Genomic DNA, 25,064 nt, shown 5'->3' on the forward strand with positions numbered 1-25,064 from the left:
AGCCTAGGGCAGGAGCCTGGGGCAGCCTAAGCTGCCCAGTCCGTCTTCCGCTGGGGGGCGGCTTCCGGCCGATGTCCCGCCCCTCTGTAGGCGTGGTTTGAGGTAGCAGAGCTGGCCCTGACCCCTTCCGGGCTAGGTTGGAAGTGCAGACGGTTAGCTTTACCCGTCCCGAAAGTCTTCCCAGACTTAAATGTTTTCTCCTCTACGCGTCGCATTCCTCCACTCACTCCGCAGAAGCCGACCGCGCTCGGCTTAGTGCCAGGCGCCCTTCCACGTGCTGGAGGCGCAGCTGGTAACCCAGCACACGGATCCCTGTCTTTGTGGAGTTTATAGACCATGACGAAGATAAATAAGTGAAAGCTGCATAGTGTATCAAGTGGTGATAATTGCTATGGAGAAAAACCCGGAAAGAGGGTTAGAGAGTATGGGAGAGAGGGGGCGAGTAATATGCAATTTTAAGTAGGTACGGGAGGGTTTCACTGAGAACGTGAGGAAGTGAGTCCTGCCCAAAGACATGGGGGTGGGGAGAATGGAGGGTGAGGGACCTAACAAGCAAAGGAAAAGAAAATACAAAAGCCCTGAGATGGGCTGTGCCTGGCCTCTTTGGAGAACCACAGAGAAAGGCCTTTGTGGTTACAGCAGAGTGAGGAAGAGGAGTAGCAGATAAAGACGTGGAGATATTGGTGGCACATTCAACAGGCTTTGTGTGCCGCTCTGAGGACGTCAGCTTCTACTCTGAAGGAGATGGTAGACAGAAGCCATTCTGGGGGTGCCTAGGTGGCTCAGTCGGTTAAACGTCCTACTTGGGCTCAGGTCATGATCTCCTGGTTTGTGGGTTCGAGCCCCGTTTTGGGCTCTGTGCTGACAGCTCAGAACCTGAAGCCTACTTTGGATTCCGTGTCTCCCTCTCTGTCCCTCCCCCACTCTCACTCTGTCTCTCTCTCAAAAATAAACATTAAACAATAATAATAAAGACATTCTGGGGTTTTGAGCAAGGGAGTGACATAGTCTGACAAATGACTTAACAGGATCCCTCTGACTGCTGGCTGGGAATAGACTGTAAGGAGCAAGGAGGAAGCAGGGAGGCTTGAGGAAGCTAAAGGTCATGGTCAGAGGTGCTGGTTTGGATCAGTGCACAGAAAAGGAGGTGGTGAGAAGTATTTGGATTTTGGATATATTCTGAAAGGAGACCCTAAAGGAATTGTTAATGAATAGAATATAAGGTATGTGAGAAAGGAGTTAAGAACAATGCTAACGTTTTTACATTATTGCCTCTAGGTGGGTGGTATCCAGGTATTCAATATCTTATTCTTTCATCATTTCTGTATGTTTGAAAATTTTCAAATTAAAAATTTGAACAGGAGTGCTTGTCTGGCTCAGTCAGAAGAGCATGTGACTCTTGATCCTGGTGTCATGAGTTCGAGCCTTTGTTGGGTATAGAGATTACTTAAATAAATAAAACTTAAACAAACAAACAAGCTGTGAACAATAGACATGCCCCTACTCTGTAGCAGGTACCTCACTGCCAAGCTGACCTGATGATAGTCCCCCTTTGTAGGTATTGCCAGACCACAGGGAAGCCTGGAGTGGGAAAGATGAGCCATATGTGCTGGGGGCAGAAGGATGAGTAACAGGCTCTGAGCCTGGCTGGTTCAGAAGTCCTATAGGGGAGTGGAGGGCAAGGATGCTAGGGCAAGGCCCCAAAGCCTGTCTACTCTGCACCATACTCTTTTTCTAAGAGGGGATGGGGAGCCACGAAAGAGTTTTAAGCACAGTGGTGACATGATCAGATTTGTTTTAGAAAGTCTGTTTTGGATGGACGAACTTGTGTTGAGAGAGACTGGAAGCAGGGAGACCAGACAAGAGAGAATACAGCAACCCAGGCAAAAGGGAGTGAAGGCATAAACTGAGGCAGGAGTCATAAAAGGACGGGAAAGGAGTTAGAACCCAAAAGCTAGTATTACCAGAAACCTGCAGCAACTCCGGGTTTCAGACACACTGTAATTGCGGTGCCCATGGCACATCCGTGGATACATCTGGTCAGTATTAGGTATACAGCTTGAGAACTAGGAGAAAGGCGAAGGCCAGAAACAGAAACCAGAAAGGTTTCAACATAAAGATGTATATGCAACCCCTGGAAGACTATACCATGGGGAAATGGGATGGCATATTAGGAGGAGCCCCCAAAGCAGAAGTTGTTACCATAGTTTTAGAGGAAACCCAAAAGAGAATCACGCCTCTGAGTAAAAGGGATGAAAGGATCAAATGCCGGGTCAAACTAAGGAATATTAAATGCTCCTTAGGTTTAACTATTAGTCATTGGTGACCTTTAGAAGAAGCTTGCTAGGAGTGTCGACCTGGCGGGTTGACTACTGAACAGGCAGCAAAAAGGTAGAGGCACTAAGACTCAGTTAATTACTGGTTCAAGAATTTTGGCAGGGAAGCAAAAAGAACAAAGGGTTAAAGGAAGGTTTAGATTTCAGTGTTTAAGATGGGACTGAATCTGAGGGAAATATCAAGGAAAGAGAAAGAGGGGCGCCTGGGTGGCTCAGTCGTTTAAGCATCTGATTTTGGCTCAGGTCATGATCTTGTGGGTTCGAGCCCCGCGTTGGGCTCTGTGCTGACAGTTCAGAGCCTGGATCCTGCTTCGGATTCTTGTCTCCCTCTCTTTCTGCCCCTCCCCCATTCATGCTCTGTCTCTCTTTCTCTCTCTCAAAAATGGATCATCATTAAAAAAATAATAATAAAAGAGAAAGAAAGTGCCGCTGATAAGACATGGTCCCTAAGGTGCTAGGTATGGTTATCTGGTGTGTGTGGCATCACCCAGCAAGCTTCTTCTAAATCCCTGGGATCTTCAGGGCTCCGACTCTGAATGTCTGGAATTAAGTCCTGGCATAAACATATTTAAAGCTTTTTGACTGAGTTGGAGAAGCACCCATTGTTAAGAATCTTTGAGATAGTGTTAAAAAGGAATTTTTTTTAAAAACAGGGGCACCTGGGTAGCTCTGTCGATTGAGTGTCCAACTTCAGTTCAGGTCATGGTCTTGCAGTTCGTGAGTTCAAGCCCCGCGTCGGGCTCTGTGCTAACAAACAGCTCAGAGCCTGGAACCTGCTTCAGATTCTGTATCTCTCTCTCTCCCCCTCCCCGTTCATGCTCTGCCTCTCTCTGTCTCTCAAAAATAAATAAATGTTAAAAATATTTTAAAGAATCTTCGAGATAGAAGAAAACTTAAAACTAAGCAAGGAGACAGCTTATAGGCCAATTGTAAAGTAAGGTAGCATAATGCCTGACATACAGTAGGTACCTAAAAGGATGACGTTGTTGAGTAAGTTAGAAGTGGGTTTATGTCCTCAGAGGGCTTCAGTATGGCTGAGGAGAAGACTCTCAGACATTAGAACAAGAAAGGGCTGGTAGGAGAGAGCTCGAGTGAAAAGCAGGTTGTCAGCTCCTGAGACCTGAGATTTCTTCCTGACTTTCTTCGCCAGTGAACATCATTGTCTTTGTTTCCCACAGATCGTGAGGGAATTTTAACCAGGAGAGGTTCCAAGCCACATGTTTACTGAGCCCCTCTGGTTTGCAAAACTCTGTGCTAATCACTAGATTGACCTCAGGAGTTTTACTGAGCAGAAGGTCCAAGATTCAGTGTTTAGTAATGGGGCCTTGTTTCTCTCATTTACTGTTTGTATCATTCTGGCTACAGAAGAGAAGCTAAATTAGAGTTAACCTGCACTCAGAGTAGCTTCTAGGAAAGATGGTGTTTGATATAGAACAGCCCTCCTGGTAAACCTGAGCACCTCCATGACAGACCTCAGAATGGACACTACTCAAGCCCACCAGGTCCTATTAAATCCTCAAAGAGTAACTGATAATCCACTAAACAAATAGTCTTCCTGCCTACTCATCTGGTCAGCCTTACCCACAACTAGAAAACTTACATGGAATTTAATCTGTGTCATTTTCTGGCCAAAAATCATCCTGAGCTCCTCACTGAGCCACCCAGGCACCCCATCCTCAATGCATCAGAATAAAATACAAGTAAGGGCCCCTGGGTGGCCCAGTAGGTTGAGCGTCCAACTTCGGCTCAGGTTGGGATCTCACGGTTCATGAGTTTGAGCCCTGCATTGGGCTCTGCATGGTGGTGTGAAGCCTGCTTGGGATCCCCTCTCTCTCCCTCTCTCTCTCTGCCCTCCAACCCCCCAGTTCATGCTCTCTCTCTCTCTCTCTCTCAAAACAAATAAACATGAAAAAATAAAATAGAATACAAGTAGTATTCTCTGGGCACTCAAAGCTTTTCATGATCTCATGGTAGCTTACTTCCCCAACCTTGTTTTTCTCTAGATTGTATCTTCACCTCTGAGCAAACTGAGTGTCTCCTGGTTTACCACACAAACCTGTTACTTAACTGCCTCCCACCCTCGCTCCAGGCCTTTACACACACTTTCCCCCTCAGCACATAGTGTCCTTCCCCTTCCTCCTCAATAACAAGCAGATGCAAGAGATGTATACCAAGTCGCTTCCATATGCAAGACAGTATCCAACCAGTGGTTTTTAGCCATTTTCACAGTGGAGAATCTCTGGTGCCCTCTCCCCAGAAAAATGTACATATACATATGCACCGCCAGGTTTGCTTTCAATTTCATGAGAACTTGAAGCCATCCTTGGACCTCAGATGAGAAGCCCTTTCCTATCCTAGACTGTGGAAATCAAATATGGACTAATTTTCCTAATGTCCCTTCTTTGGTCCTTTTTTCTTTTCTTTCTTTTTTCTTGGCCTCAGATTCTAAGTCTGGGCTGAAATCTCTCCCTTCTCTCTTCTTATCACGGGCTCCAACCATACTGCCCACAGGGATCTCAAACTGAATACACTTAAAGGTAAATGGCATCAGGGCGCCTGGGTGGCTCAGTCGGCTAAGCGTCTGACTTCGGCTCAGGTCATGATCTCGCAGTCTGTGAGTTTGAGCCCCGCGTCGGGCTCTGTGCTGACAGCTCAGAGCCTGGAGCCTGTTTCAGATTCTGTGTCTCCCTCTCTCTTTGACCCTCCCCCATTCATGCTCTGTCTCTCTCTGTCTCAAAAGTAAATAAACGTTAAAAAAATTTGAAAAAAAAAAAAAAAGGTAAATGGCATCTAGGAAAAAAGAACCCACAAGAAATCTTGAATTTAAAGATACTTCACAGGGGCACCTGGATGGCTCAATCGGTTAAGTGTCTGACTCTTGGTTTTGGCTCAGGTCATGATCTCGTGGTTTGTGAGTTTGGGCCCAGTGTCAGGCTCTGTGCTGGTAGCGTGGAGCCTGCTTGAGATTCTCTCTCTTTCCCTCTCTCTCTGCCACTCCCCCACTCATGTTCATGCTCTCTCTCTCTTTCAAAATAAATAAATAAAACTTAAAAAAAATACTTCACAGGTGAGTTGAATTAAAGTATGGCCACTTAGTTGGATAATCAAACTGATAAATCTCTTTAAAAAGCAAGGTGGAAAAAAAGACAAACTGAAAAATAAGGGAAATCGCAGTACAGAAGACAAGTTCCAAAGTTCCCACCTCACAGAGAGCCTGGGTGGCTCAGCTGATTAAGCGTCCAACTCTTGATTTCAGCTCAGGTCATGCTGCCATGGTTTGTGGGTTCAAGCCCTACGTCAGGCTCTGTGCTGACAGCTCAGAGCCTAGATCCTGCTTTGGATTCTGTGTCTGCCTCTCTCTGCCCCTCCCTGGCTTGAGCTCTATCTCTCTTTCTCTCTCTCTCTCTCTCTCAAAAATAAATAAAAACATAAAAAAAAAAGAAGTTCCCACCTCTCTAATAGTAGTTACAATAGGAAAGGACTGAGTAAGGGGAGAAATATATAACCAAAGAATAAAGAAGAAAATATCTCAGTTGGAAACTCACATCTTTCCACTGAAAAGGGCCAATGAATACCAAGCAAGATGAATAATAAAATTTTAGAACAAAAGGGAAAAGAATCTTAAAAGCTTTCAGAGTGGGAAAAAGAGGCTATCAAGCAAGGAATAAGAATAAAAACATAGGTTCTTCATTCACTACGCTGACTGCAAGCAGCAGAAAATAAGCTCCAACTTCTGAGGTAAAATAATTTTGAACCTAGAATCTTATACCCAGCCAAACTAGCATTCAAGTGAGAGGAAGCAACAAGCATGCTTTCAATGAAGAAAAGAAAAACTTGGGACAGTTTCCTACCCACATGCCTTCTCTGAAAGAATTACTCAAGAAAATACTACAGCCAGACAAATAAATCGAAGAAAGAAAACATGATAAGCAAAAACACTTGCAAAACTTATAGTTATCTTAATAATCATTGATGTTAAATTAAAAATAAGAATCTGATACAAAAATGCCAGAAGATTCATGTGCATTTGGCTTTCAGCTTTGTCCAGCAAAGCCAAGGATGGCAGAAAGGATTACTTAAGACTCTATGCAAGTCAAGAGAGGTGAAAGGGAAGCTAAAAGAAGTCTCCCCAAGCTGCTTGCAAGCTCCCGTATTTATTGAGCATACATTTAGGGAAACATTGTGCAATATATCAGTGGGCTATGTGCCAGTAAGAACATAAAGAAAGCATGCAGAAAAACAAGACAGGATAAAATATTCCATGAGATAACATAATCTAAGGAATTTATGAGTATAGGCAGGACCTAACCCTTAGATATACATTAACTAGATAACCTAAGTGAGTGCCCCCTAGATATACATTAACTAGATAAGTGAAGCCAAGCCTGCGGTTTTCAGCAAGGCTAAAAAAACAGTGTTCTGCTTTGCAATGCATTCCCTATAATCTCCTAACCCAGAATATGGCTATTTGATTTTCCACAGATTCACATGTGAGGTGGTACCTGGGCCATATCCAACAGGTTTCTGTATATGGTTGCTCTCACGGATACTTATTTCTATATTTTAGAGGCTAACATAACCCGGTTGCCAAAATCAGACAAAGATAGCACTCACACACAAAAAGGAAACCAGAAACTACTATTGCTTAATGCATGAATAACAAAAATATTAAAAGTAAAACATTAGCAAATCAATTCCACAAGGTTTTAAATGGATTAGGTATTATGACCAAATATGGTTTAAAATCAGTTAATCATGGGGCACCTGGCTGGTTCATTGGGTGGAGCATGAACACTTGATCTCAGGGCCATGGGTTCAAGCCCCATGTTGGCTATGGAGCCTGCTTTAAATTTTTTTTTTTTTAACGTTTATTTATTTTTGAGACAGAGAGAGACAGAGCATGAACGGGGGAAGGGCAGAGAGAAAGGGAGACACAGAATCGGAAGCAGGCTCCAGGCTCTGAGCTGTCAGCCCAGAGCCCGACGCGGGGCTCGAACCCACGGACGGCGAGATCACGACCTGAGCTGAAGTCGGCCGCTTAACCGACTGAGCCACCCAGGCGCCCCTATGGAGGCTGCTTTTAAAAAAAAAAAAGTTAATTTTTTTTTTTCATCTGTGAACCTCATAATGTGATCATAACACTAACGTAGTAAGGATGGTAATCCTATGATCATCTCAATAAATGGTAAGAACCATGTAATATTTGTGGTAGACATGGAATTGTACCACCTAGAACCTTCTTCAGGGAAGGCCTGGCTGCCTACCTGTGGAACATACAGTAGCAGATAGCCTCTAGCTCTCAGTCTTTCAGGATATACCTTAGCTTCAGATAACTGCCTCCTCTCTGGTCATACACTTCCCAAGACAGGCCATATGCAGTGATTGAGCAAGCATATAAATCCAAGTATGTAAAAGCATATAAATGTCTGGCCAGTCTGGCCTAGTATGAGATACTCTGATAGGCACTATTCATTCCAGTGATCTCTGCTACATAGGTGGCAGCTTCGCTGGGACTGCAACACAGTTTAACTTTTGCCTCTGCCTAATTCTGCTTCCTGCCCCTTCCCTTTACATATGTTGGTCCCTAATAAATACCTTGCTCTCCCAACTCCATCTCAGCATTTGTTTCCAGAAAGTCCGACCAGCAATAGTAGTATTCAGTATCATTCCTTACCAAAAACAAAATAAAAAGTGGGGTGCTTGGCTGGCTCAATCAGAGGAATGTGCAACTATTGATCTCGGGGTCATGAGTACAAGCCCCATGGTGGGTATAGAGATTCCTAAAAAATAAATAAATAAACTTTAAAAAAAAAGGAAAAGCACATAAGACTATAAACTTAAGATCTTAAGTAAATTCCCTTGCAATAGATAAAAAAGTAACTACCTTAAAAAATAATAAGAGGGGTACCTGGCTGGTTCAGTTGGTAGAGCATACAATCTTGATATCAGGGTTCTGAGTTCAAGCCCCATGTTGGGTGTGGAGTCTACTTTAAAAAAAAAAAAAAGATATTTAAAAACAGGAGCCTAGTAACTAAAAATATTTAAAGGTAAAGTATTGGAAACTTTCCTATTAATGACAGGAACAAAGGTAAACATGCTTTTGGTCATGATTACTGCTTAACATTTTTTTTTAAATTTATTTATTTATTTTTGAGAGACAGAGAGAGTAATCAAGGGAGGGACAGAGAGAGAGGAAGAGAGAGGATCCCAAACAGGCTCCCTGTTGTCAGCTCAGAGCCTGATGTGGGGTTTGAACTCACAAACCATGAGATCATGACCTGAGCTGAAACCAAGAGTCGGGTGCTTAACTGACCGAGCCATCAAGGTGCTCCTTGGCTAAGAAATTTTTGAAAAAAAAGGGTTCCTGGGTGGCTCAGTCAGTTAAGCATCTGTCTCATCAGGCTCTGCGCTGTCAGGAGGAGCCTGCTTGGGATCCCCTCTCTCTCCTTCTCTCTTTGCCCCTCCCCTGCTCTCTCTCTCTCAAAAACAAACTTTTAATTTTTTTTTAAGTTTATTTATTAATCTTGACAAAGAGAGCGCAGGAGGGGCAGGGAGAGAGGGAGAGAGAAAGGATTCCAGGCAGACTCTGCACTTCCATTGTGGAGCTGGACGTAGGGCTCGGACTCACAAACTGTGATTTCATGACCTGAGTCGAAATCTAGTCAACCTACTGAGCCACCCAAGCGCCCCTAAGAAGATCTTTTTAGATAATGTAGAGAACAGATATCATAGCAAAAGGGTAGAAATATGGAGACTAGTTAATTGCTCACATCTAGGGACACATGATGGTTTGTACTAGAGCAGCAGAAATGCCAAATCAGGACATACGATGGAGATATAACATTTACAGACTGAATGCAATATTTGAAAGGGAAAGAAGAGTCATAGAAGACTTGTGAATTTTTGGCCTGAGTAAACAGTGAGAAATAGTGGCATTATTGAGCGGGGACACATTGGAGGAATAACCAGTTTGGGGATAAAATTGAGTTTTGTTCGGGACATTGCCAATATGACCTCCAAATGGGCATATTGAATGGACACTTGAATATATTGAACGTGGAGGTTAGGGAATTGGGTAGAGCTAGAAAGAAAAATCTGTAAGTTATCAGTGTACTGAAGGTCCTTGGGCAGAGGTTAGATGAGATTGCTAGAGAATGAGTGTAGATGGAGCAGAGGATGAAGATGTAGTGAATCTCCTGTGCAGTACTCTTCACAGCAATTTCATACTTATTTTACTATTCCTCTAATTTCTGCATCTCTTACTAGACCAAAGCTCCTAAACTACAGCAACTGTGATCTCCTTTCCTCACCATTTATCTGACAACATGGTGCCTGGCCTTCAGCTGGCCTCAAAGAATCAAAGGCATTAAAGTTTTTTTTGTTTTTTGTTTTTTTTTTTTTAAGAGAGAGAGAGAGACAGAGAGACAGAGACAGAGCGTGAGAGGGGCAGAGAGAGAGGGAGACACAGAATCTAAAGCAGGCTCCAGGCTCTGATCTGTCAGCACAGGACTCGATGTGGGGCTCAAACTCACAAACTGTGAGATCATGACGTGAGCTGAAATCAGATGCTTAACCAACTGAGCCACCCAGGCGCCCTTTAAAGGCATTTTTTAAAGGTGATTTGGCAGTATCTATCACAATGTGAGATGAAGATACCAGTTGATACACCAATTCCATTTCTAGAAATACAACTCCAAACTTTTTACATCTATGCAAAAAGTACATCTGAGGGTGTTCAGTGTAGTACTATTTGTAATGGTGAAAGATTGGAAACTGATGCCCTGCAAAGGGGGCATGGTCAAACAGATGATAATACATTTATACTAGAAAATACTGAGAAGGGGTCCAGCACTGTGGAAAGAGGGTAGGCTCTGGAGCCACATGGCCCAGTTTAGAATCTCAGCTTGGCGACTTCCTAGCTTTATAATTTTGAGCAATTACCACAACTTTCTGTGTCTTAGTTTGCTCATTTGTGGAATTGGGGATAATAATAGCACCTTCCACTAAGTGAAAAAAGAAGAATTTTATAATAGTCTGTTACCAACGGGGTGTGGGGCGGGGGGGTAAATGTGTGTGTATAGCTGTGAATATAGATATGTAGGTAGATGAATAGAAAGGATTCGGACAGTGGTAATAACCCCAGATAGGATAAAGAGAATGGAACAGAGTTAATGGGAATATTCACATTGCTATAAACATTTTTGTATTAATTTTACACAACTTTAATGTATCAATATATGAGTTGCAGAACTCAAATCAATAAAGGCAAAGATGAAAGCTACATGTATAAGGTATATATATGTAATATGTGATGTGATAGATTATATTTTCCAAAGATGGCCACACCAACATATATCCTATTCCACATGCTTTTCTTACAATGTGATACAATGTTGGTATTCCTCCCTCAAGGGTGGGGCTTCATTTTCTTCCCTTGAACCTCAGAGAACATTTGTAACTGCTTGGACCAATAATATGTGGTAGAAGGAAAGCTGTGTGACTTCAAAGGCAAAGTCATAAAAAGAAATATAGCTTCCACCTGGCTCTATTTTTCTTAAGACACTTGTCTTTGGAACCTAGCTATCATGTTACCAGGGAAACCAGACCACATGGAGAGGTCATGTGTATATGTGTTTTGGCTAACAGCCCCAGCTAAGCCCCCAGTTGACAGCCACCAAAAACCATTGGATGTATGAGTAAATAATTCTTCCCATGATTCCAGCTCCTAGCCTTCAAGCATTCCAGCTAAGGCCCTAGATATTGAGGAGGAGAGATAATCCACTCCCACCTTGGCCTGTCTGGATTCCTGTACCACAGAAATCATGAGACTTTATACATTTTACATGCATATATATTTTGAAAATGTAATATTGTACACATCTCATTTCTTATTCTTATCACTTAAGAGTATATCAAAAATACCTTTCCTTGTCAATAGACGTCTTAGTACAGCATCATAGTTAATGGTTTTCTTTATTGTATATATCTTACCATAATTTAACAAACTCTTACTTTGGGACATTTTGGATCCTGCAAACATTTTCTATTTGAATCACCATTCCAAAGCACATATCTGTGCACATACTTTTATGCATATCCTTAAATGTTTTGGCTTAATTCTTTTTTTAAAATGTTTGTTTATTTATTTATTTATTTATTTATTTATTTATTTATTTTTATTAACTTGTTTTTTTATTTTTTTAAAATTTACATCCAAATTAGTTAGCATATAGCGGAACAATGATTTCAGGAGTAGATTCCTTAGTGTCCCTTACCCATTTATCCCATTCCCCCCTCCCACTACCCCTCCAGTAACCCTCAGTTTGTTCTCCGTATTTTCGGTTTTGTCCCCCTCCCTGTTTTTATATGTTTTGGCTTAATTCTTAAATCTCTATTTCCTGGAGAGAAATTTCCACTAGTTAAAAATATTATCATCAGCCCAATAAATGTTTACTTAATAAAGTAATATTGAAAATAAGGTTGGATCTGTGCCCTTAAGAAACTCACTTTTAGCAGGGGAAAGACACGTGAACAAATAAGGATAACACATAGGATTCCAATATATTGTATGTGCACCCATGTACTTGACACATGAACAAATTCTATTTTGTAAATCCAATAATGCTACAGAAAGACTGTTCCCTTTTAATTGCTGGAGAGCATTTATTACCAGTAACCCAAAGTGAGAACCCAGCTATGAAACTGAGATTTCATTTGCACAAAATATATCTTCGGTTCTTTGCTAATTTAAAGGCATGTTTTGTCAAAACAAATGAAATAAGTACATTGGATTTTAGTAGACTTTTATGTTGCTAATGCATATAAAATTCATAATCCTACAATTGTTACTCATTGCTACTAGTTTTCACTCCAAATTAATTTGGGCTTTCAAGTAGTTGTTTCTTTTTTGGGGGGGGAGGGGTGTGAGGCTTTCTAGAACTTGGCTGCACCTTATTTAAGTACATGCTCTGAGTTAAACTGGAAGCTGAAAACCATGTATAAGAAATACAGGAGGGGCGCCTGGGTGGCTGAGTCGGTTGAGCAGCCGACTCTTGATTTCAGCTAGGATCATGATCCCAAGGTCATGAAACCGAACCCTGCGTTGGGCTCCACCTTGAGTGTGAAGCCTGCATGAGATTCTTTCTCTCCCTCTACCCCCTTCCCTGCTCAAGCTCTCTCTCTCTCTCTCTCAAAAAAAAAAAAAAAAAAAAAAAAAAAAAAAAAAAAAAAGCGATACAAGGATACATGCAAGAACTAAGAAAGAAAAAAAAAGCAAGAACTAAAGAACTCGTTACGCATAGTTATCTTGAATATCAGTACATACACGACTTGTGTATGGGTGGAAATAGTTTGGATTATGAGGACTTCAACAGCCAGGATGTTCCCTAACATCACCCGCTTCACACCCGCATTTCCACTTGTCCAGCAGCAACTTGAGTGAGCCTCAGTGGCTCTATCTACCCACAATACTTGGCAACAGGTCCTAGAAGTTATGGGGAGACAAGGTAGCACATACTTCCTATACTGTTTGAAGAAACCGTGCAGCAAGGCAATGTGGAATTTAAGAAACAAAATTTCTATTCACTCTTGTACGGTGAATGGGAAGCTGGAGAACTGGGCGGAAGAGTAAAAAGGAAAAGCCGAGCCCGGATGGTCTCTGCGGCTCGGGGGCCACCAGGCGGCAGCCTGAGAGTGTAGGCAGAAATTGCCGTCCCGGCGCGCTGACCCGAAGGCCCAGTTCTCTTTCCACCAGATAGGGGCCGGGAAACAATAGTCCTTTATCCACTCCACGGACGTCATTATGTCTTCTGTGCGCTACACTCGAATTCAAACAGTGAAGCGAGGAGTCCATCAGAAAAACGCTGGTTAAATATCCTGGCGGGCGGCGCTGGTGAAAGCCGGAAGAAATGCCTTGACCACTCTCCAATAAGCCGACCCCTCTCCCCCGAGGCCTCCCTCAGCCTTCTGAGCCGGCCGTACCCCGCTCACACTCGGGATCTGAGTGCTGAGGTGTAGCGAAACGCCAGCCAAGGGACGCTAATACCCAGCGCCAGTCGCGACCTCAGCGACCGCGGGTCGACCCCGGGCCGGAAGTGACGCAACCGTACTGAGCACTTCCGGAGCTGCGGAGACGGCTCCGCGGGAGGAAGGAGCGCGGGCCTTGACCGGCGTCGGCCCGTCGCCTCCGCTGCCGCTTCTGCTACAGTGTCCGATCCGTCTGGCCCGGCCAGACCCGGTCTGGCCTGCCCGGGCTCAGCGGCCGCGGGCTGCGGCTCCCGGTAAGTGTGCGGCGCAGGTCGCGGCCTTGTTTACCCCGGCGCGCCGGGGAGGGGGGGTGGGCTCTCCGCGCGCCTCCCTGGCCCGGCCGGGGCTCCGCCTTCGTCGCCGTCCGCGAGGCCCCCGTGCCCCCCGGCCTCCGGTTCACCGTCTCAGCTCCCAGCGCCGCCCGCGGAGGGGCGGCTGAAGGCTACGGCCGGGGCGGGCGGGCGCCTGGCGTCTCTCAGTTTTTTCTCCTCCCGCCGTCTTCTCAGCTGGTGGAGAGGTCGGAGGCCAGCGCCTCTGACCGACTGGCGCCGGCGCATCTGGGCCCTCCCTACCGGGCGCGCCGGGGAAACGCGCCGCCTCTGGGGCTTCCAACTCCAGTCATCTTTCGGAGCCTTCGCAGTGCCATTCGCACGGTTAGTTAACGCCCGCCTGCGAAGGGACCACTGGCGCGTGGGCTCCGTGTCCTCGAGGCTGTCCCGGCGCCTCGGTACCGACATTCGGCCCAAGAGCTGAGCTGCGGTCTCGCCGGACGCTGCTGTGCTAGCCGCGGGAGAGGCAGCCGTGTTTTCGAATGACTTCACCTCTGTACTGATTGTTGCTCTGTCCCGTAGAACTTTCTGCCACAATGGACATATTCTATACTTCTGCTTCTAAGTAGGATAGTCCCTAGCCACACGTGGCTGTTGAGCATTTGACTTGTGGCTAGTGCTACTGAAAACCCAACTTTTAGGTTTTATTTAATTTTTAAATTAAATTTTAATAACCACATGGGGCTAGTGCCAACCATCTTAGGATGGTGTAGTGTAGGGTTTTGAAACTAAGTTGCTGGTTCATATTTTAAAAGTGCTAAGTAGTTTTCTTTGGAGATTTAACCTTAGTAAATGACCATTCAGAGCCAAATATTATGTCTGGAGTAAACATCGTCGGACTCGCCAAAAAGTGTTTTGTTCTTGTCAACTTTAAACTGAGAGAGAAGTCTTCAGTTTGGATCCTTTAGCCCAGGGAGGGTGTCACGTCTTTTGAACACGTGACTTTGGCTCTGGAGGAGAAGTAATTTCTATTACTCTTCTGTCTAGGGTGTAGGGATAATAGCTAACATCTAAAGGAAGTTAAAGCGTTGTCATCAGTTCTGTTAATAAGACAATAACATTCTGGACCCTTTGAGCAATGTCAGCACTCTTTTAAGTAGAATTAGGGATATTTTAACTTTGAAAAGATTAAGTGTTTAAATCTAAACCTAGAACACCTACTAAGTGTGAAATGGCTTTCTCTTTTTTGGAGGGGAGTCTGAAAGTTTACCCTGCTTCTTGAATATTTAGTTGGTGAGAAGCCTATGGGCAAACCTCTAAGCTCCAATCCTGGGGAGAAATCCAGAGAAAGTGGAAAGCATGGCCTTTTGTTGTGATTCTGCAGGTAGATAGTATTAGGTTTTCTGGGAGGGTGATGGAGATTTATGAATCCTCATAGGTCATGAATCTTGTGGAAGTATTGTCTCTGGGTAATAGTGGTTGCAGCAGTGTGATCTGGACAAGTTACTTAACTTTTTTGAACTGTAGCTTCCTCATTTGTAAGAAGTGGATGATAGTCACCTTGTAGGATTGTGAAGATTTAGTGAGAATGAGTCAAACCTGAAATTGGCTGTCATTAAATGAGAACTAATATTGGTAGTGAAATTTTGTAGATGGGAACAATATTTATAGAGTTTATTTGCCCAAGAAGCAGTATCTTGCATAAAAATACAGGTTAAAAGATATTTAAAAAATCAGTTCTCTATTAAAAAAAATTTTTTTTAATGTTTATTAATTTTTGAGAGACAGGCAGAGCACAATTGGGGGGGGGGGGCAGAGAGAGAGGGAGACACAGAACCTGACACAGGCTTCAAGCCCCGAGCTGTCAGCACAGAGCCTTACCGGGCTCAAACTCATGAACCATGAGACCATGATCTGAGCCGGTCAGCACTTAACCGACTGAGCCACCCAGGTGCCCCAGTTTTCTATTTTAGAAATAATTTTACATAATCATTGGACTTTAATTTTCATTTAGTTTATATTTACCTGTGTTAGAAGTATTTTTTTGAAGTTATAAATTCTGGTTTTCTAGGAAATCCTAAAGGATAAAGAAATAGACATAAGATTTCTTATTGAGTAAGCACGTAGTAGTACTTAGTTTTGGATAGTGAGATCTGTATCTGAGAAGGTCGGATGGCCTTTGAGCATGTCAGAAGAGAGGCAGCAAATGGATGTTAATATAGCCTACTTGACATCCTATTGGGGGACACTTTTTATTTCACAATAACTTTCATGAGTAAAGGGAGGTCTGAAATATTGGCGATATTCTGTATTAGATTATCACCATGGAAGTGACTTTATACTAAGTCTCATTTTAAGCCAGTTGCAGTTTACTTTGCTAACTTCTGTGTAACCTTTAGGATTGAAATTGTGCTAGTAATTTAGGAAATCTGAGCCATAGGAGCAAAGTGGTGGGTTTCCAAACTGAGGAGAGGGATTGGGTATCTATTTACATCACCAGTACTCCAGGTTAAATTATTATCAGCTGTTTACTTTGAATACTTTCTTTTTTAGAAGGCCATGTAACTGTTTTCAGTATAATGACATACAGGTTTCTGTGGGACTTACAAGAAAATAATTTCATAGTTACTCTGGTCTCTTGCATATCCTTTTAAATGTCTTTGCTTTAAAAAAAATAAATTTGCAAAACCAGGGTGCCAACTTAAAAAATGTAAATAGAGTTGTGTCTTTTCATTTTAGATGGAAGTTATATGACATAGAATATTTGGGGTGACATCTTGAAAGATCTTCAAGAATTACAGGTATTTTTAATTTAAAGATTAACTTTTTTTTTCTAAAGGAAAAATACCATAGTTTATTTGTAATTAGGTCATTCTATACCAAACAATTTGTTAGAAGTCAAACTGCAAATTCCCTTTTATTAATGTGATTTAAAAAAAAATTGGGCATTTATGGTTAGCATGTCAAACTTCAATTCCCTGCTATTTTTATAATATCATTAAAAGGTGGCTCTGTAGTCCTTTAGACTGGTTACAGAGTCAGTACACGTTCATTTTAATGTGTTTTAATTTTTATCTTTGTCTTATTTATGGTCAGATAGACTTCATATATACTTTTGCATTTAATCCAGATTTGGTTATGGAGGTTATTTACATACCATTCAATCCAGATGCTCTTGCATTTTAAAGTCCTATTAGTTTTTAGATTTAAATCACTGTTTAATACTGTTTCTTGCAGATGATCACTTGGAACGGTACTTATGCAGAAAAGTTAATGGGTTTTTACCAAAATCTTCTCTGAGGTGAAGTTAGGACTTGTGATTGTTTTGCTTTCTCAACTAATATTCTCTTTTCATTTGTAATTGAGTAACATTTTGACCTCTGAGGGTTTTTTTTAATAACTTGTTCCATTTGAACTCTTTTTCTTCATCTTAAATAGATTTTGGTTTTTCCTACCCTTCATTCGGTCAAGGCAGAATATGCGTAGTTTTCCTTCAATTTGTAGTTTTCCTTCACTATTGGATCAATTTCTTTGCCTCAAAGTACCCCTTTTAAAGAATCAGAGGGGTGCCTCGCTGGCTTAGTGGAGCATGCGACTCTTGATCTCGGGGTTGTGAGTTCATGCCCCACACTGGGTGTAGAGATTACTTAAAAAAAAAAAGAAAGGATCAGTAGAATCCTTTAAAACTGAAAAATCAGTTAACTCTGCAGACTAGAGGAGGATGTTGAAGAGCTTTGTGCCTTTTATTTTTTCTTAACTAACTATGCACCTGTTTTTCAGATATCTGAGAGCAATGTCTGTGGAACAGTGGTATTTTTTTCCTAGACATTACAGTGGGAAGGAACTATGTCATTTGTGTACTTTATGTGTCACCGGTTAGTGGGGTGTAATTAGCAAAGAGATTTTAAACTTTGGTAGTTCAGCCTTTAGGTTGCTTCACCTGTGGAGATGTGCCTTTTTTTTTTTTTTTTTAAGTTTGTTTATTTTGAGAGAGAGCGAGGGACAGAGGGAATCCCAAGCAGCTTCCTCGCTGTCAGCACAGAGCTCAGTGTGGGGCTTGATCTCACAAACCATGAGATCATGACCTGAGCTGAAATCAAGAGTCAGATGCCCAACTGACTGAGCCGTCTAGGCGCCCAGTGCCTCTTTCTTAAGGACTCCCACAAGAAGGATAAATCCATGGGAATTTGACCCCTTGACATAGAGCAGATGGCCTTCCTTATTTACTTTTCCATGTGAGGCCCTTCTTGTGAAGTTACCATCATTAGCTGCTTCTGCCCTTCAAGGAAAGAGTTTCCCTTCGATAAGCTTGGGCAGGGAGATGATGGTGAAGTTTCCTGTATGAGACCAGAGTTGGAATAGGCCATAATGGGGGGTAGGGCCAGCCTATGACATTTTGATTTTTGAATGGTTACTGTTATAACTTATAGTGAAAGTAACACTTATTTTTTTCTTTTCCTTCCTTAGAAGACAAAAAACACTAATGCATTTGAGAAAGTGGTAAAGTTTGGGGGGAGGGGAAAAAAACTGCTTTCCTGATCTGCAACTTGGCTGGATGCTAAGATGTCTGTGGACATGAATAGCCAGGGGTCTGACAGCAATGAAGAGGACTATGACCCAAATTGTGAGGAAGAAGAAGAGGATGAAGACCCTGGGGACATAGAGGACTATTACGTGGGAGTAGCCAGCGATGTTGAGCAGCAGGGGGCCGATGCCTTTGATCCTGAGGAGTACCAGTTCACCTGCTTGACCTACAAGGAATCCGAGGGTGCCCTCAATGAGCACATGACCAGCTTAGCCTCTGTCCTAAAGGTGAGCAGTATTGTCAATTCCAGGTGTAATGCCCCCAGTTAAATCTAAATATGAGCTGTTGCTAACTGATGTCTCCTCTGTATTGATCAAATGAATGGCCCTGTAGTGAAACCAAATTTAGGTGTATGCTGCATTAGTTGGACACATTTGATGCTTCACTTTGTTTTCTAATATATGTGTATCTAAGGTCCTCAAATTCCCAAATTACTAAGAATTAAAAAGGAAGGGTGGGGTGGATTCAGGATAGACTGGAAGTACATTGAAGCGGAATTGCATAGATTAACACTGGTTTCAGAAAGTGAGTTTTATGAAACTTTATGAGGTAAGATATGATTAGCCTCAGGATTGTCATCCTCTACATGACCATGTATGAATGACTGGCAAATGTCTTGAGAGGTACCCAGGGTATGCCCTGAATAATCAGTGCCTCTGTGCTAATTGAGCTCCGTTGCATCATAAACTAATGTCTCATGTTGAAAGAAATTTTAGCTTGTGTTTCACTGATTTTGGGGTTTTATATGGAAAATTTAAAGAGTTGGTTATTCCAGCAAGAATCTTATTTTTAACACTTAAACTAGCATGCTTTTCAATCTTGCGCCCCAGGCCAGTTATTGTTCTTACCATGCACATTTTGTGCTATGTAATATTAGACTAGTACATAGTACACTCACATAGAACACTGTGTGCTATGAATATCTTTATGTCATTTAGACAATTTCCCAGCATGTTTTCTTTCTCTTCTAATGTTGGCCATTATGTGAAAGTGGGGACATTTCTCTTATTTCATTGTTTTCGCTGACCTTCCTTCAGAAACTGTTATATGGATCTTGTTTTCTGCTCAAATTGAAGGTCAAGGACACATTGGCATGATTTCAACCAAATAATTGTTGGTATTTAAATGGAAGTAACTAAGATGTGCTGTGTTATTTTTGTAAAAGCTGCTTTATCTACTAGTTTAGGGATTTTTTTTTTTTTTCCAGGTAGTCAGCAAAGGCTAACTAATATCTTGGATTTATAGTCAGGGCTTTATTACCAGCTAGTTGGAAGTTGAAATCTAAAACTTTTTTTGTGACTCACTTTTGGAAGGATTGGAGACTTCTTGTGCTCAGCAGAAAGCTCTGAAGAATGGAGACCCATTGGAACATCTGGATTTGGGATTTCTACACCATAACTTTAGCAAAGCTGCTGGGACCTCTGTTTCCAGAGGACATTTCCCTGGTAGAAAAAGAAGCATCAGGTCTCTTCCTCACAATGCACACCTCTCTCTATCTGATCAACTCGTTTCTTTAACCATATTGTTAGGTTATACACAGTGTTGGCATTTAAATAGAAAAGGTATCATCAGGTGTGTGGCTATGTGCTGGAGATTATCAGTTGACTAAGTGCATCAGGATGTTCCATCTATGCATAAGAATTCTGTTTGTCAAGCAATCTGTGCTGATTTTCCTACCCTTTTGGAGACAGGTGAGGGACCCAGGCACGTGTCCTCCTTTTTTTTAAATTGTGGTAAAATACATGTAACATTTACCATTTTACATTCTTCTTATTAAGCTGATACAGGGTCAGCCCCCTGGAAAGTCTTCCTCCCAGAGAAAGCCCTCCCTTTCCTTCTTCACTTTTTATACCCTCAGAGGTCCTTCAGTCTAGCTTATACTTTTCCTGAGCAAGCCTTCTTGAGACCCCTACAACATAGTGGTTGTACTCTCCTTTGGTCTCAGGGCCCAAACATCACAACCCATGTATATTAGAGCACATACTGCAGTCTTCTGACTGTTTTATCTTGTTTAACCCTTTTGCATATTTTTGCATGATCTCTCCAACTAGATTGTCACTTCTTAAAGGGCAGAAACTGCTTTATTCCTTTTCTTCCCCATCATTCCTGTCTCAGTGTTTCATCCATAGTAGGTGTTGAATAATTTCTTGGATACTGTGATTTCTTGGATACTGTGGGTTTTGTCAACTGTTGATGACAATAGCTGATGCTGTTGGTATGAGCTAGATTCCCTAGTCCCCTGCTGTACATCCTTCTCTGTTGTCATGAAAAGGCATTATGGCCATGTTGTTCAAGTGTCAACTATAGTCATTAGAGATTAGATTGCCAGGTAAGGTATTATAGGAGAGGAAAAATCTCTGACAAATATTTGTAGTCGATTATGTAGATATGAGTCTTTAAGGAAAACAAAGTTAAAGATCATGAAAAGAAGAAGCAAAAAGTACTTGGTGTAGAGATGAAGGAGTAAAAAAAGATGGAAGAATGTTGAAACACAAGGAAAGGGTTAAAGAGAAAATGGGGCAAAGAAGAAAATAGCCCATGAAAATTTAGATCTTGGTAGAAGATAGATTTTTTTTTCCCCCCTCCCTAGACCTCACTGAGGAGCATGTTAATAACCCATTTTCTTTCTGGGGCTGGGCAGCAAGGGTCTGGGTTCTTTTGGTGGCTTGGCTACATATAAAGGGACTTAGTGGTGTTTTAAGTAGTTTGGGAATTTGACCAAAGAGGCTAGGCAAAAACAGCTAAATTAAGAGTAAAGAGGAAATCACACACAATCTTTCTTTTTCAGACTGGCTAAAAACTAATGTTTTTATTTTTGTGATATTTTATTTTTCTATATAATATATCATGAGGCAGGAGGGGATAATTTAAGTGCTGCATTTACAGAATGGTGTTTATTGCTGCTTTGGCTATTCTAGCTCCCCTGTTGCATGTGTATCAGAGAGTGGAGCTCAGTGGTGATCATCCAAATCACTGCTGGTGTTCCCCATTGATCATGGTGTTTGCACAACTCCATGACATATTGAGATACTTAATTATTTTATTGATTTAGGTGTTTGACTAGTAGAAAACATGACACGTATGTGGTTTAAAACTCTGCCATATGAACAGTTGTCTGTGAATGAAAGCTAAGTTTGAGGACTGGCTTGACTTTTTCACTGATACTTGTGTTTATTTTACTTTGTTGTGTATTGTTAGTTGCCAATGGATGAGCCATTCTTCAGCATAAAAGTAACTTTATTATTGCCTTTTGAGATTTGACCTCTCTTAAATATTAAAATTCCAGTCTGGGCTTTTGGTGTCATGAGGGCCCCTGGTGTCAGGGTAACTTCCTATATGTGTTGTGAGACAGATCCATGAGTAAGATCATTAATTGAGAAAGGAAACTTCCCAGGAAATCAGATTAAGGGCTAAGGATAGACAACAGAGAAAATGCTTATCTGTTATGGGGGGGGGGGGGGGCAGCTACTGGTGTTCAAATAATAGCAAAACTAGAAGCATTGTTTTTAGAATGAGCTGTCATCTTACAGATAGAATACAGTTGACCCTTGAACAATGCAGGGATTAGGGATGCCAACCCCCACACTGCCAAAAATCGATATATAACTTTGACTCCCCCAATCTTAATACTAATAGTTTACTGTTGACTGGAAGCCTTACCAGTGACATAAACAGTCAACACATGTTTTGTATGTTATGTGTATTGTGTACTGTATTCTTACAATAAAGTAAGCTAGAGAAAAGAGAATGTTACTAAGAAAATCATAGGGAAAAGACATTTATAGTACTGTAGTGTAAAAAATTTGCATGTAAGTGGTTTTGCCCAGTTCAAGCCCATGTTCCAAGTGTCCACTGTAGTCATTAGAGATTAGATGATTGCCAGGTGAGGTACTATGTTGTAGGAGAGGAAAAATCTTTGACAAATATTTGTAGTCAGTTACATAGGTATGAGTGTTTAAGGAAAACAGTTAACTTTTTAAAACACTGTATTTATTTTTATATGAAACTCACACAAAGATTACTTGATTGTTATTGTTATAGATGAGAGAGGTCTTTTCTAGTAGTAACAGACATTTTTATTGCAAAATGTGCACTAGTTAGCCAAGAGGAATTTTGTCATTCAGTGAATCCTGTTAGTACTGTTCTGTGAAAATCCTGAGGCATTTGCTGTTGGCTGCTCAGGAAGGAGCTCAGCCATGGGAGAACCCCAGACAGTCTAGGCTGGCTTTCATTGGTGATGGGCCAGGGGAATCTCGTGCATGGTGCGCTCCTTCTCTCAGTAGCACATTAGGGGTGTGGGCGGGAGACAAGTGTTGTTATGTTGTTCAAGGCCCCACCCAATTGCATAAGAAGGGAGAAGAAATAGTCACTTTGGGCTAGATCTAGTCTATGGAGCAACAATGAGCTGTCTGAACTTGTGACTGGAGAACCTTGAAAGTGGAGTAGAAGGGCAGTGCAGGTAACACAAGTCCAAGCTCCATGGGTCAATGAAATGGGTGGAAAAGTTACCTTCTGTGCTAGAGTGGGAGACTAAGAACTATAGGTAAAAGAGAATAACACATGGAGGATCATAAATGCAGCCTGAGGTGTCTTTACTATTTGGAGGAAAGGAACAGAATTTTTAAACTTCTTCAGTGCTGGACTGCACTATTTACTTCTTAAGCCTGGTGTTCGTTCCCTGGATGGGATTGGAGAAATAGGCTGGTTGTGAGTGTTTGTACTACAGTTCTTGCTTTATGAATTGCTGTACTAACTGCAGTGGAGCTGGGAAAATGTTATGTAGAAATCTTTATTCTGCCACTCTTGAATTTGTTTTAAAATCTAGTGTTAGATATTCAGCAAAATGTGGCTGGAAAATCTCTTATGATTCTTCTGGATCATTTTTCCCTTTTGTGAATGAATCATAATTGGTTTTCAGGGCTTCTGACTCCCAAGTGCAGAAGTCTTTATAGTCTCGTGTTCAAAACAACCTGGTTTCTACGCATTTCTCACTTGTAACATGAGCAGTTGATGTTCTTAACACAAAATACCTTATATTTAACCTTTCTCTTAAGTGGCATCAAGTTTTTGTATATCTAAAAAAAGACTTTCATTTTACTTAATCAGCTTTTTAATATCCTGATATAGCTGGATTTTGGACCATTTTATTTTTATTTACATATTAGTTAATGGTAATTGTTTTTTTATTACTTCTCAGGGGAAAGTATCCTCAAGCTGGGCTTGGTAACACTGAGTGTGTGCTGAGCAGCCGTCTGATTTCTATTTTTATGACCTGATGTCAGGTTTCTTTGCATGCCTGCATCTCAATAGAATCTAGATTCAATTCCTGTGTTTCAAATAGTTGGTTATTAGTGGGCATGTTGACATACTTCATGATGCTTTAGTGTGGAAGTCTGATGTGTGTTTTACTGATGTATAAATTTATTTTTAAAAGGGTGATGAGAAATGTCCAGAGTGACACTGAGAATTGCCTAAGTACAACTAGTGCTACAATTGTCCGTCTTGCCAGTTTAGAAAGGTTATTATCGTCATTGACTTTGTGTCCTCACTGTGCACCTGGCACCACGTACAGCAGGTTCACCGTCTTCCAGAAGAGAAGCCTTTAATCAGATTCAAGGCCAGCTTTCATTCTAGTCTTTTTCTTGTGCTTTCACACTGTCATAGCAACCATGTGTAATCAAGGGGTGATTTTAACACCACACTTGTGTTCTAATCCTGAACTATTTATTTATTTATATTTAACCTTATATTGTTGAGGTGTTACTACAGTATTTAAGAAAAAATATCCTTCGTAATTCCATTAACCTATAATAAAAGTTTTCTTCCGTGCTTAGTATCCTTCAGACCTTGTCCGTATTCGTGTGTAATATTACTGTGCTTTCAGTTCATTCATTCAACCAATATTTATTGAGCACTTACTATCTGCCAGGCACTGGAATGATATTCTTCTGCTCTTTTCTTGTATACAGGCATGCCTCAGATATTGCAGGTTTGGTTCCAGACTGCTGCAATAAAGCAAACATCACAACAGAGCAAGTCAAATGAGTTTTGTGGTTTCCCAGCGCATATAAAAGTTATGTGTACACTGTACTATAAAGTGCAATAGCGTTGTCTATAAAACATGTAAAAACCTTAATTAAGTATTTTATGGCTAAAAAATGCTATTACCTGAGTTTTCAGCAAGTTGTAATCACAGATCACCATAACAAATATAATAATAATGAAAAAGTTTAAAATACTGCAAGAGTTACCAAAAAGTGACACAGAGACACGAAGTGAGCAAATACTGTTGGAAAAATGGTGCCGACAGACTTGCCTGACCCATGGTTGCCACAAACCTTCAATTTGTAAAAAATGCAGTATCTGCGAAGGACAATAAAATGAGGTATGCCTGTATTTTAAGTATTTCCCCTTGTTTTTACTTCATCCTCATAAATTACTTTTAATGGGTAAATATCACACCATCATATTGAGCCATAATTTGCTCAGACTTTCCCTGATGGGCATTTAGGTGAATACTTATATGTGTGACAGTTCTTGTGAACTGGTTATACTGCTGTGAACATTTTTGTGAATGTGGCCTTTGTGTCTGTTGGGCCTTGGCAAAAGCCTGGGCTGGTGGTCAGATGGTTGGGCTCCGTTCCCTTTTCTGCCATTTAATATAATGTGACCTTGGGCAAGTTCCTCAACATTTTTAAGCTTCAGTTTTCTCGTCTGTAAAATAATGATAATACCTCCTTCACAGTATTAAATGAGATAATGCACATAAAGTGCCTGGCACGTGAATATTCGAACATGAATGTTCAAACAGATGTCATGGTGGAGGCAGGGCAAGCGCAGAAAAATGGG

At 41.6% G+C, this 25,064-nt stretch overlaps 1 protein-coding gene across 3 annotated transcripts in view; it reads left to right on the forward strand.

Annotated features, from left to right (window-relative positions):
- The first annotated feature begins 13,439 nt into the window (after positions 1-13,439).
- ARIH2 (ariadne RBR E3 ubiquitin protein ligase 2) overlaps positions 13,440-25,064 on the forward strand; it is a 48,909-nt gene continuing 37,284 nt past the window's right edge. Inside the window, exons 1-3 of one of the 3 annotated variants that reach the window (XM_019416762.2) lie at positions 13,440-13,615; positions 16,370-16,431; positions 18,098-18,442. In XM_019416762.2, the coding sequence (XP_019272307.1) occupies positions 18,194-18,442 (249 nt within the window). In that variant the 5' untranslated portion in view covers positions 13,440-13,615; positions 16,370-16,431; positions 18,098-18,193. Of the gene's footprint in view, positions 13,616-13,767; positions 14,015-16,369; positions 16,432-18,097; positions 18,443-25,064 lie in introns of those variants that run through there. The other 2 variants (XM_019416763.2, XM_019416767.2) reach the window with 2 other exon arrangements.

This window comes from Panthera pardus, unplaced genomic scaffold, assembly GCF_024362965.1.
Source record: "Panthera pardus isolate Hobbes unplaced genomic scaffold, ASM2436296v1 HiC_scaffold_8, whole genome shotgun sequence".
Lineage (NCBI taxonomy): Eukaryota > Metazoa > Chordata > Mammalia > Carnivora > Felidae > Panthera > Panthera pardus.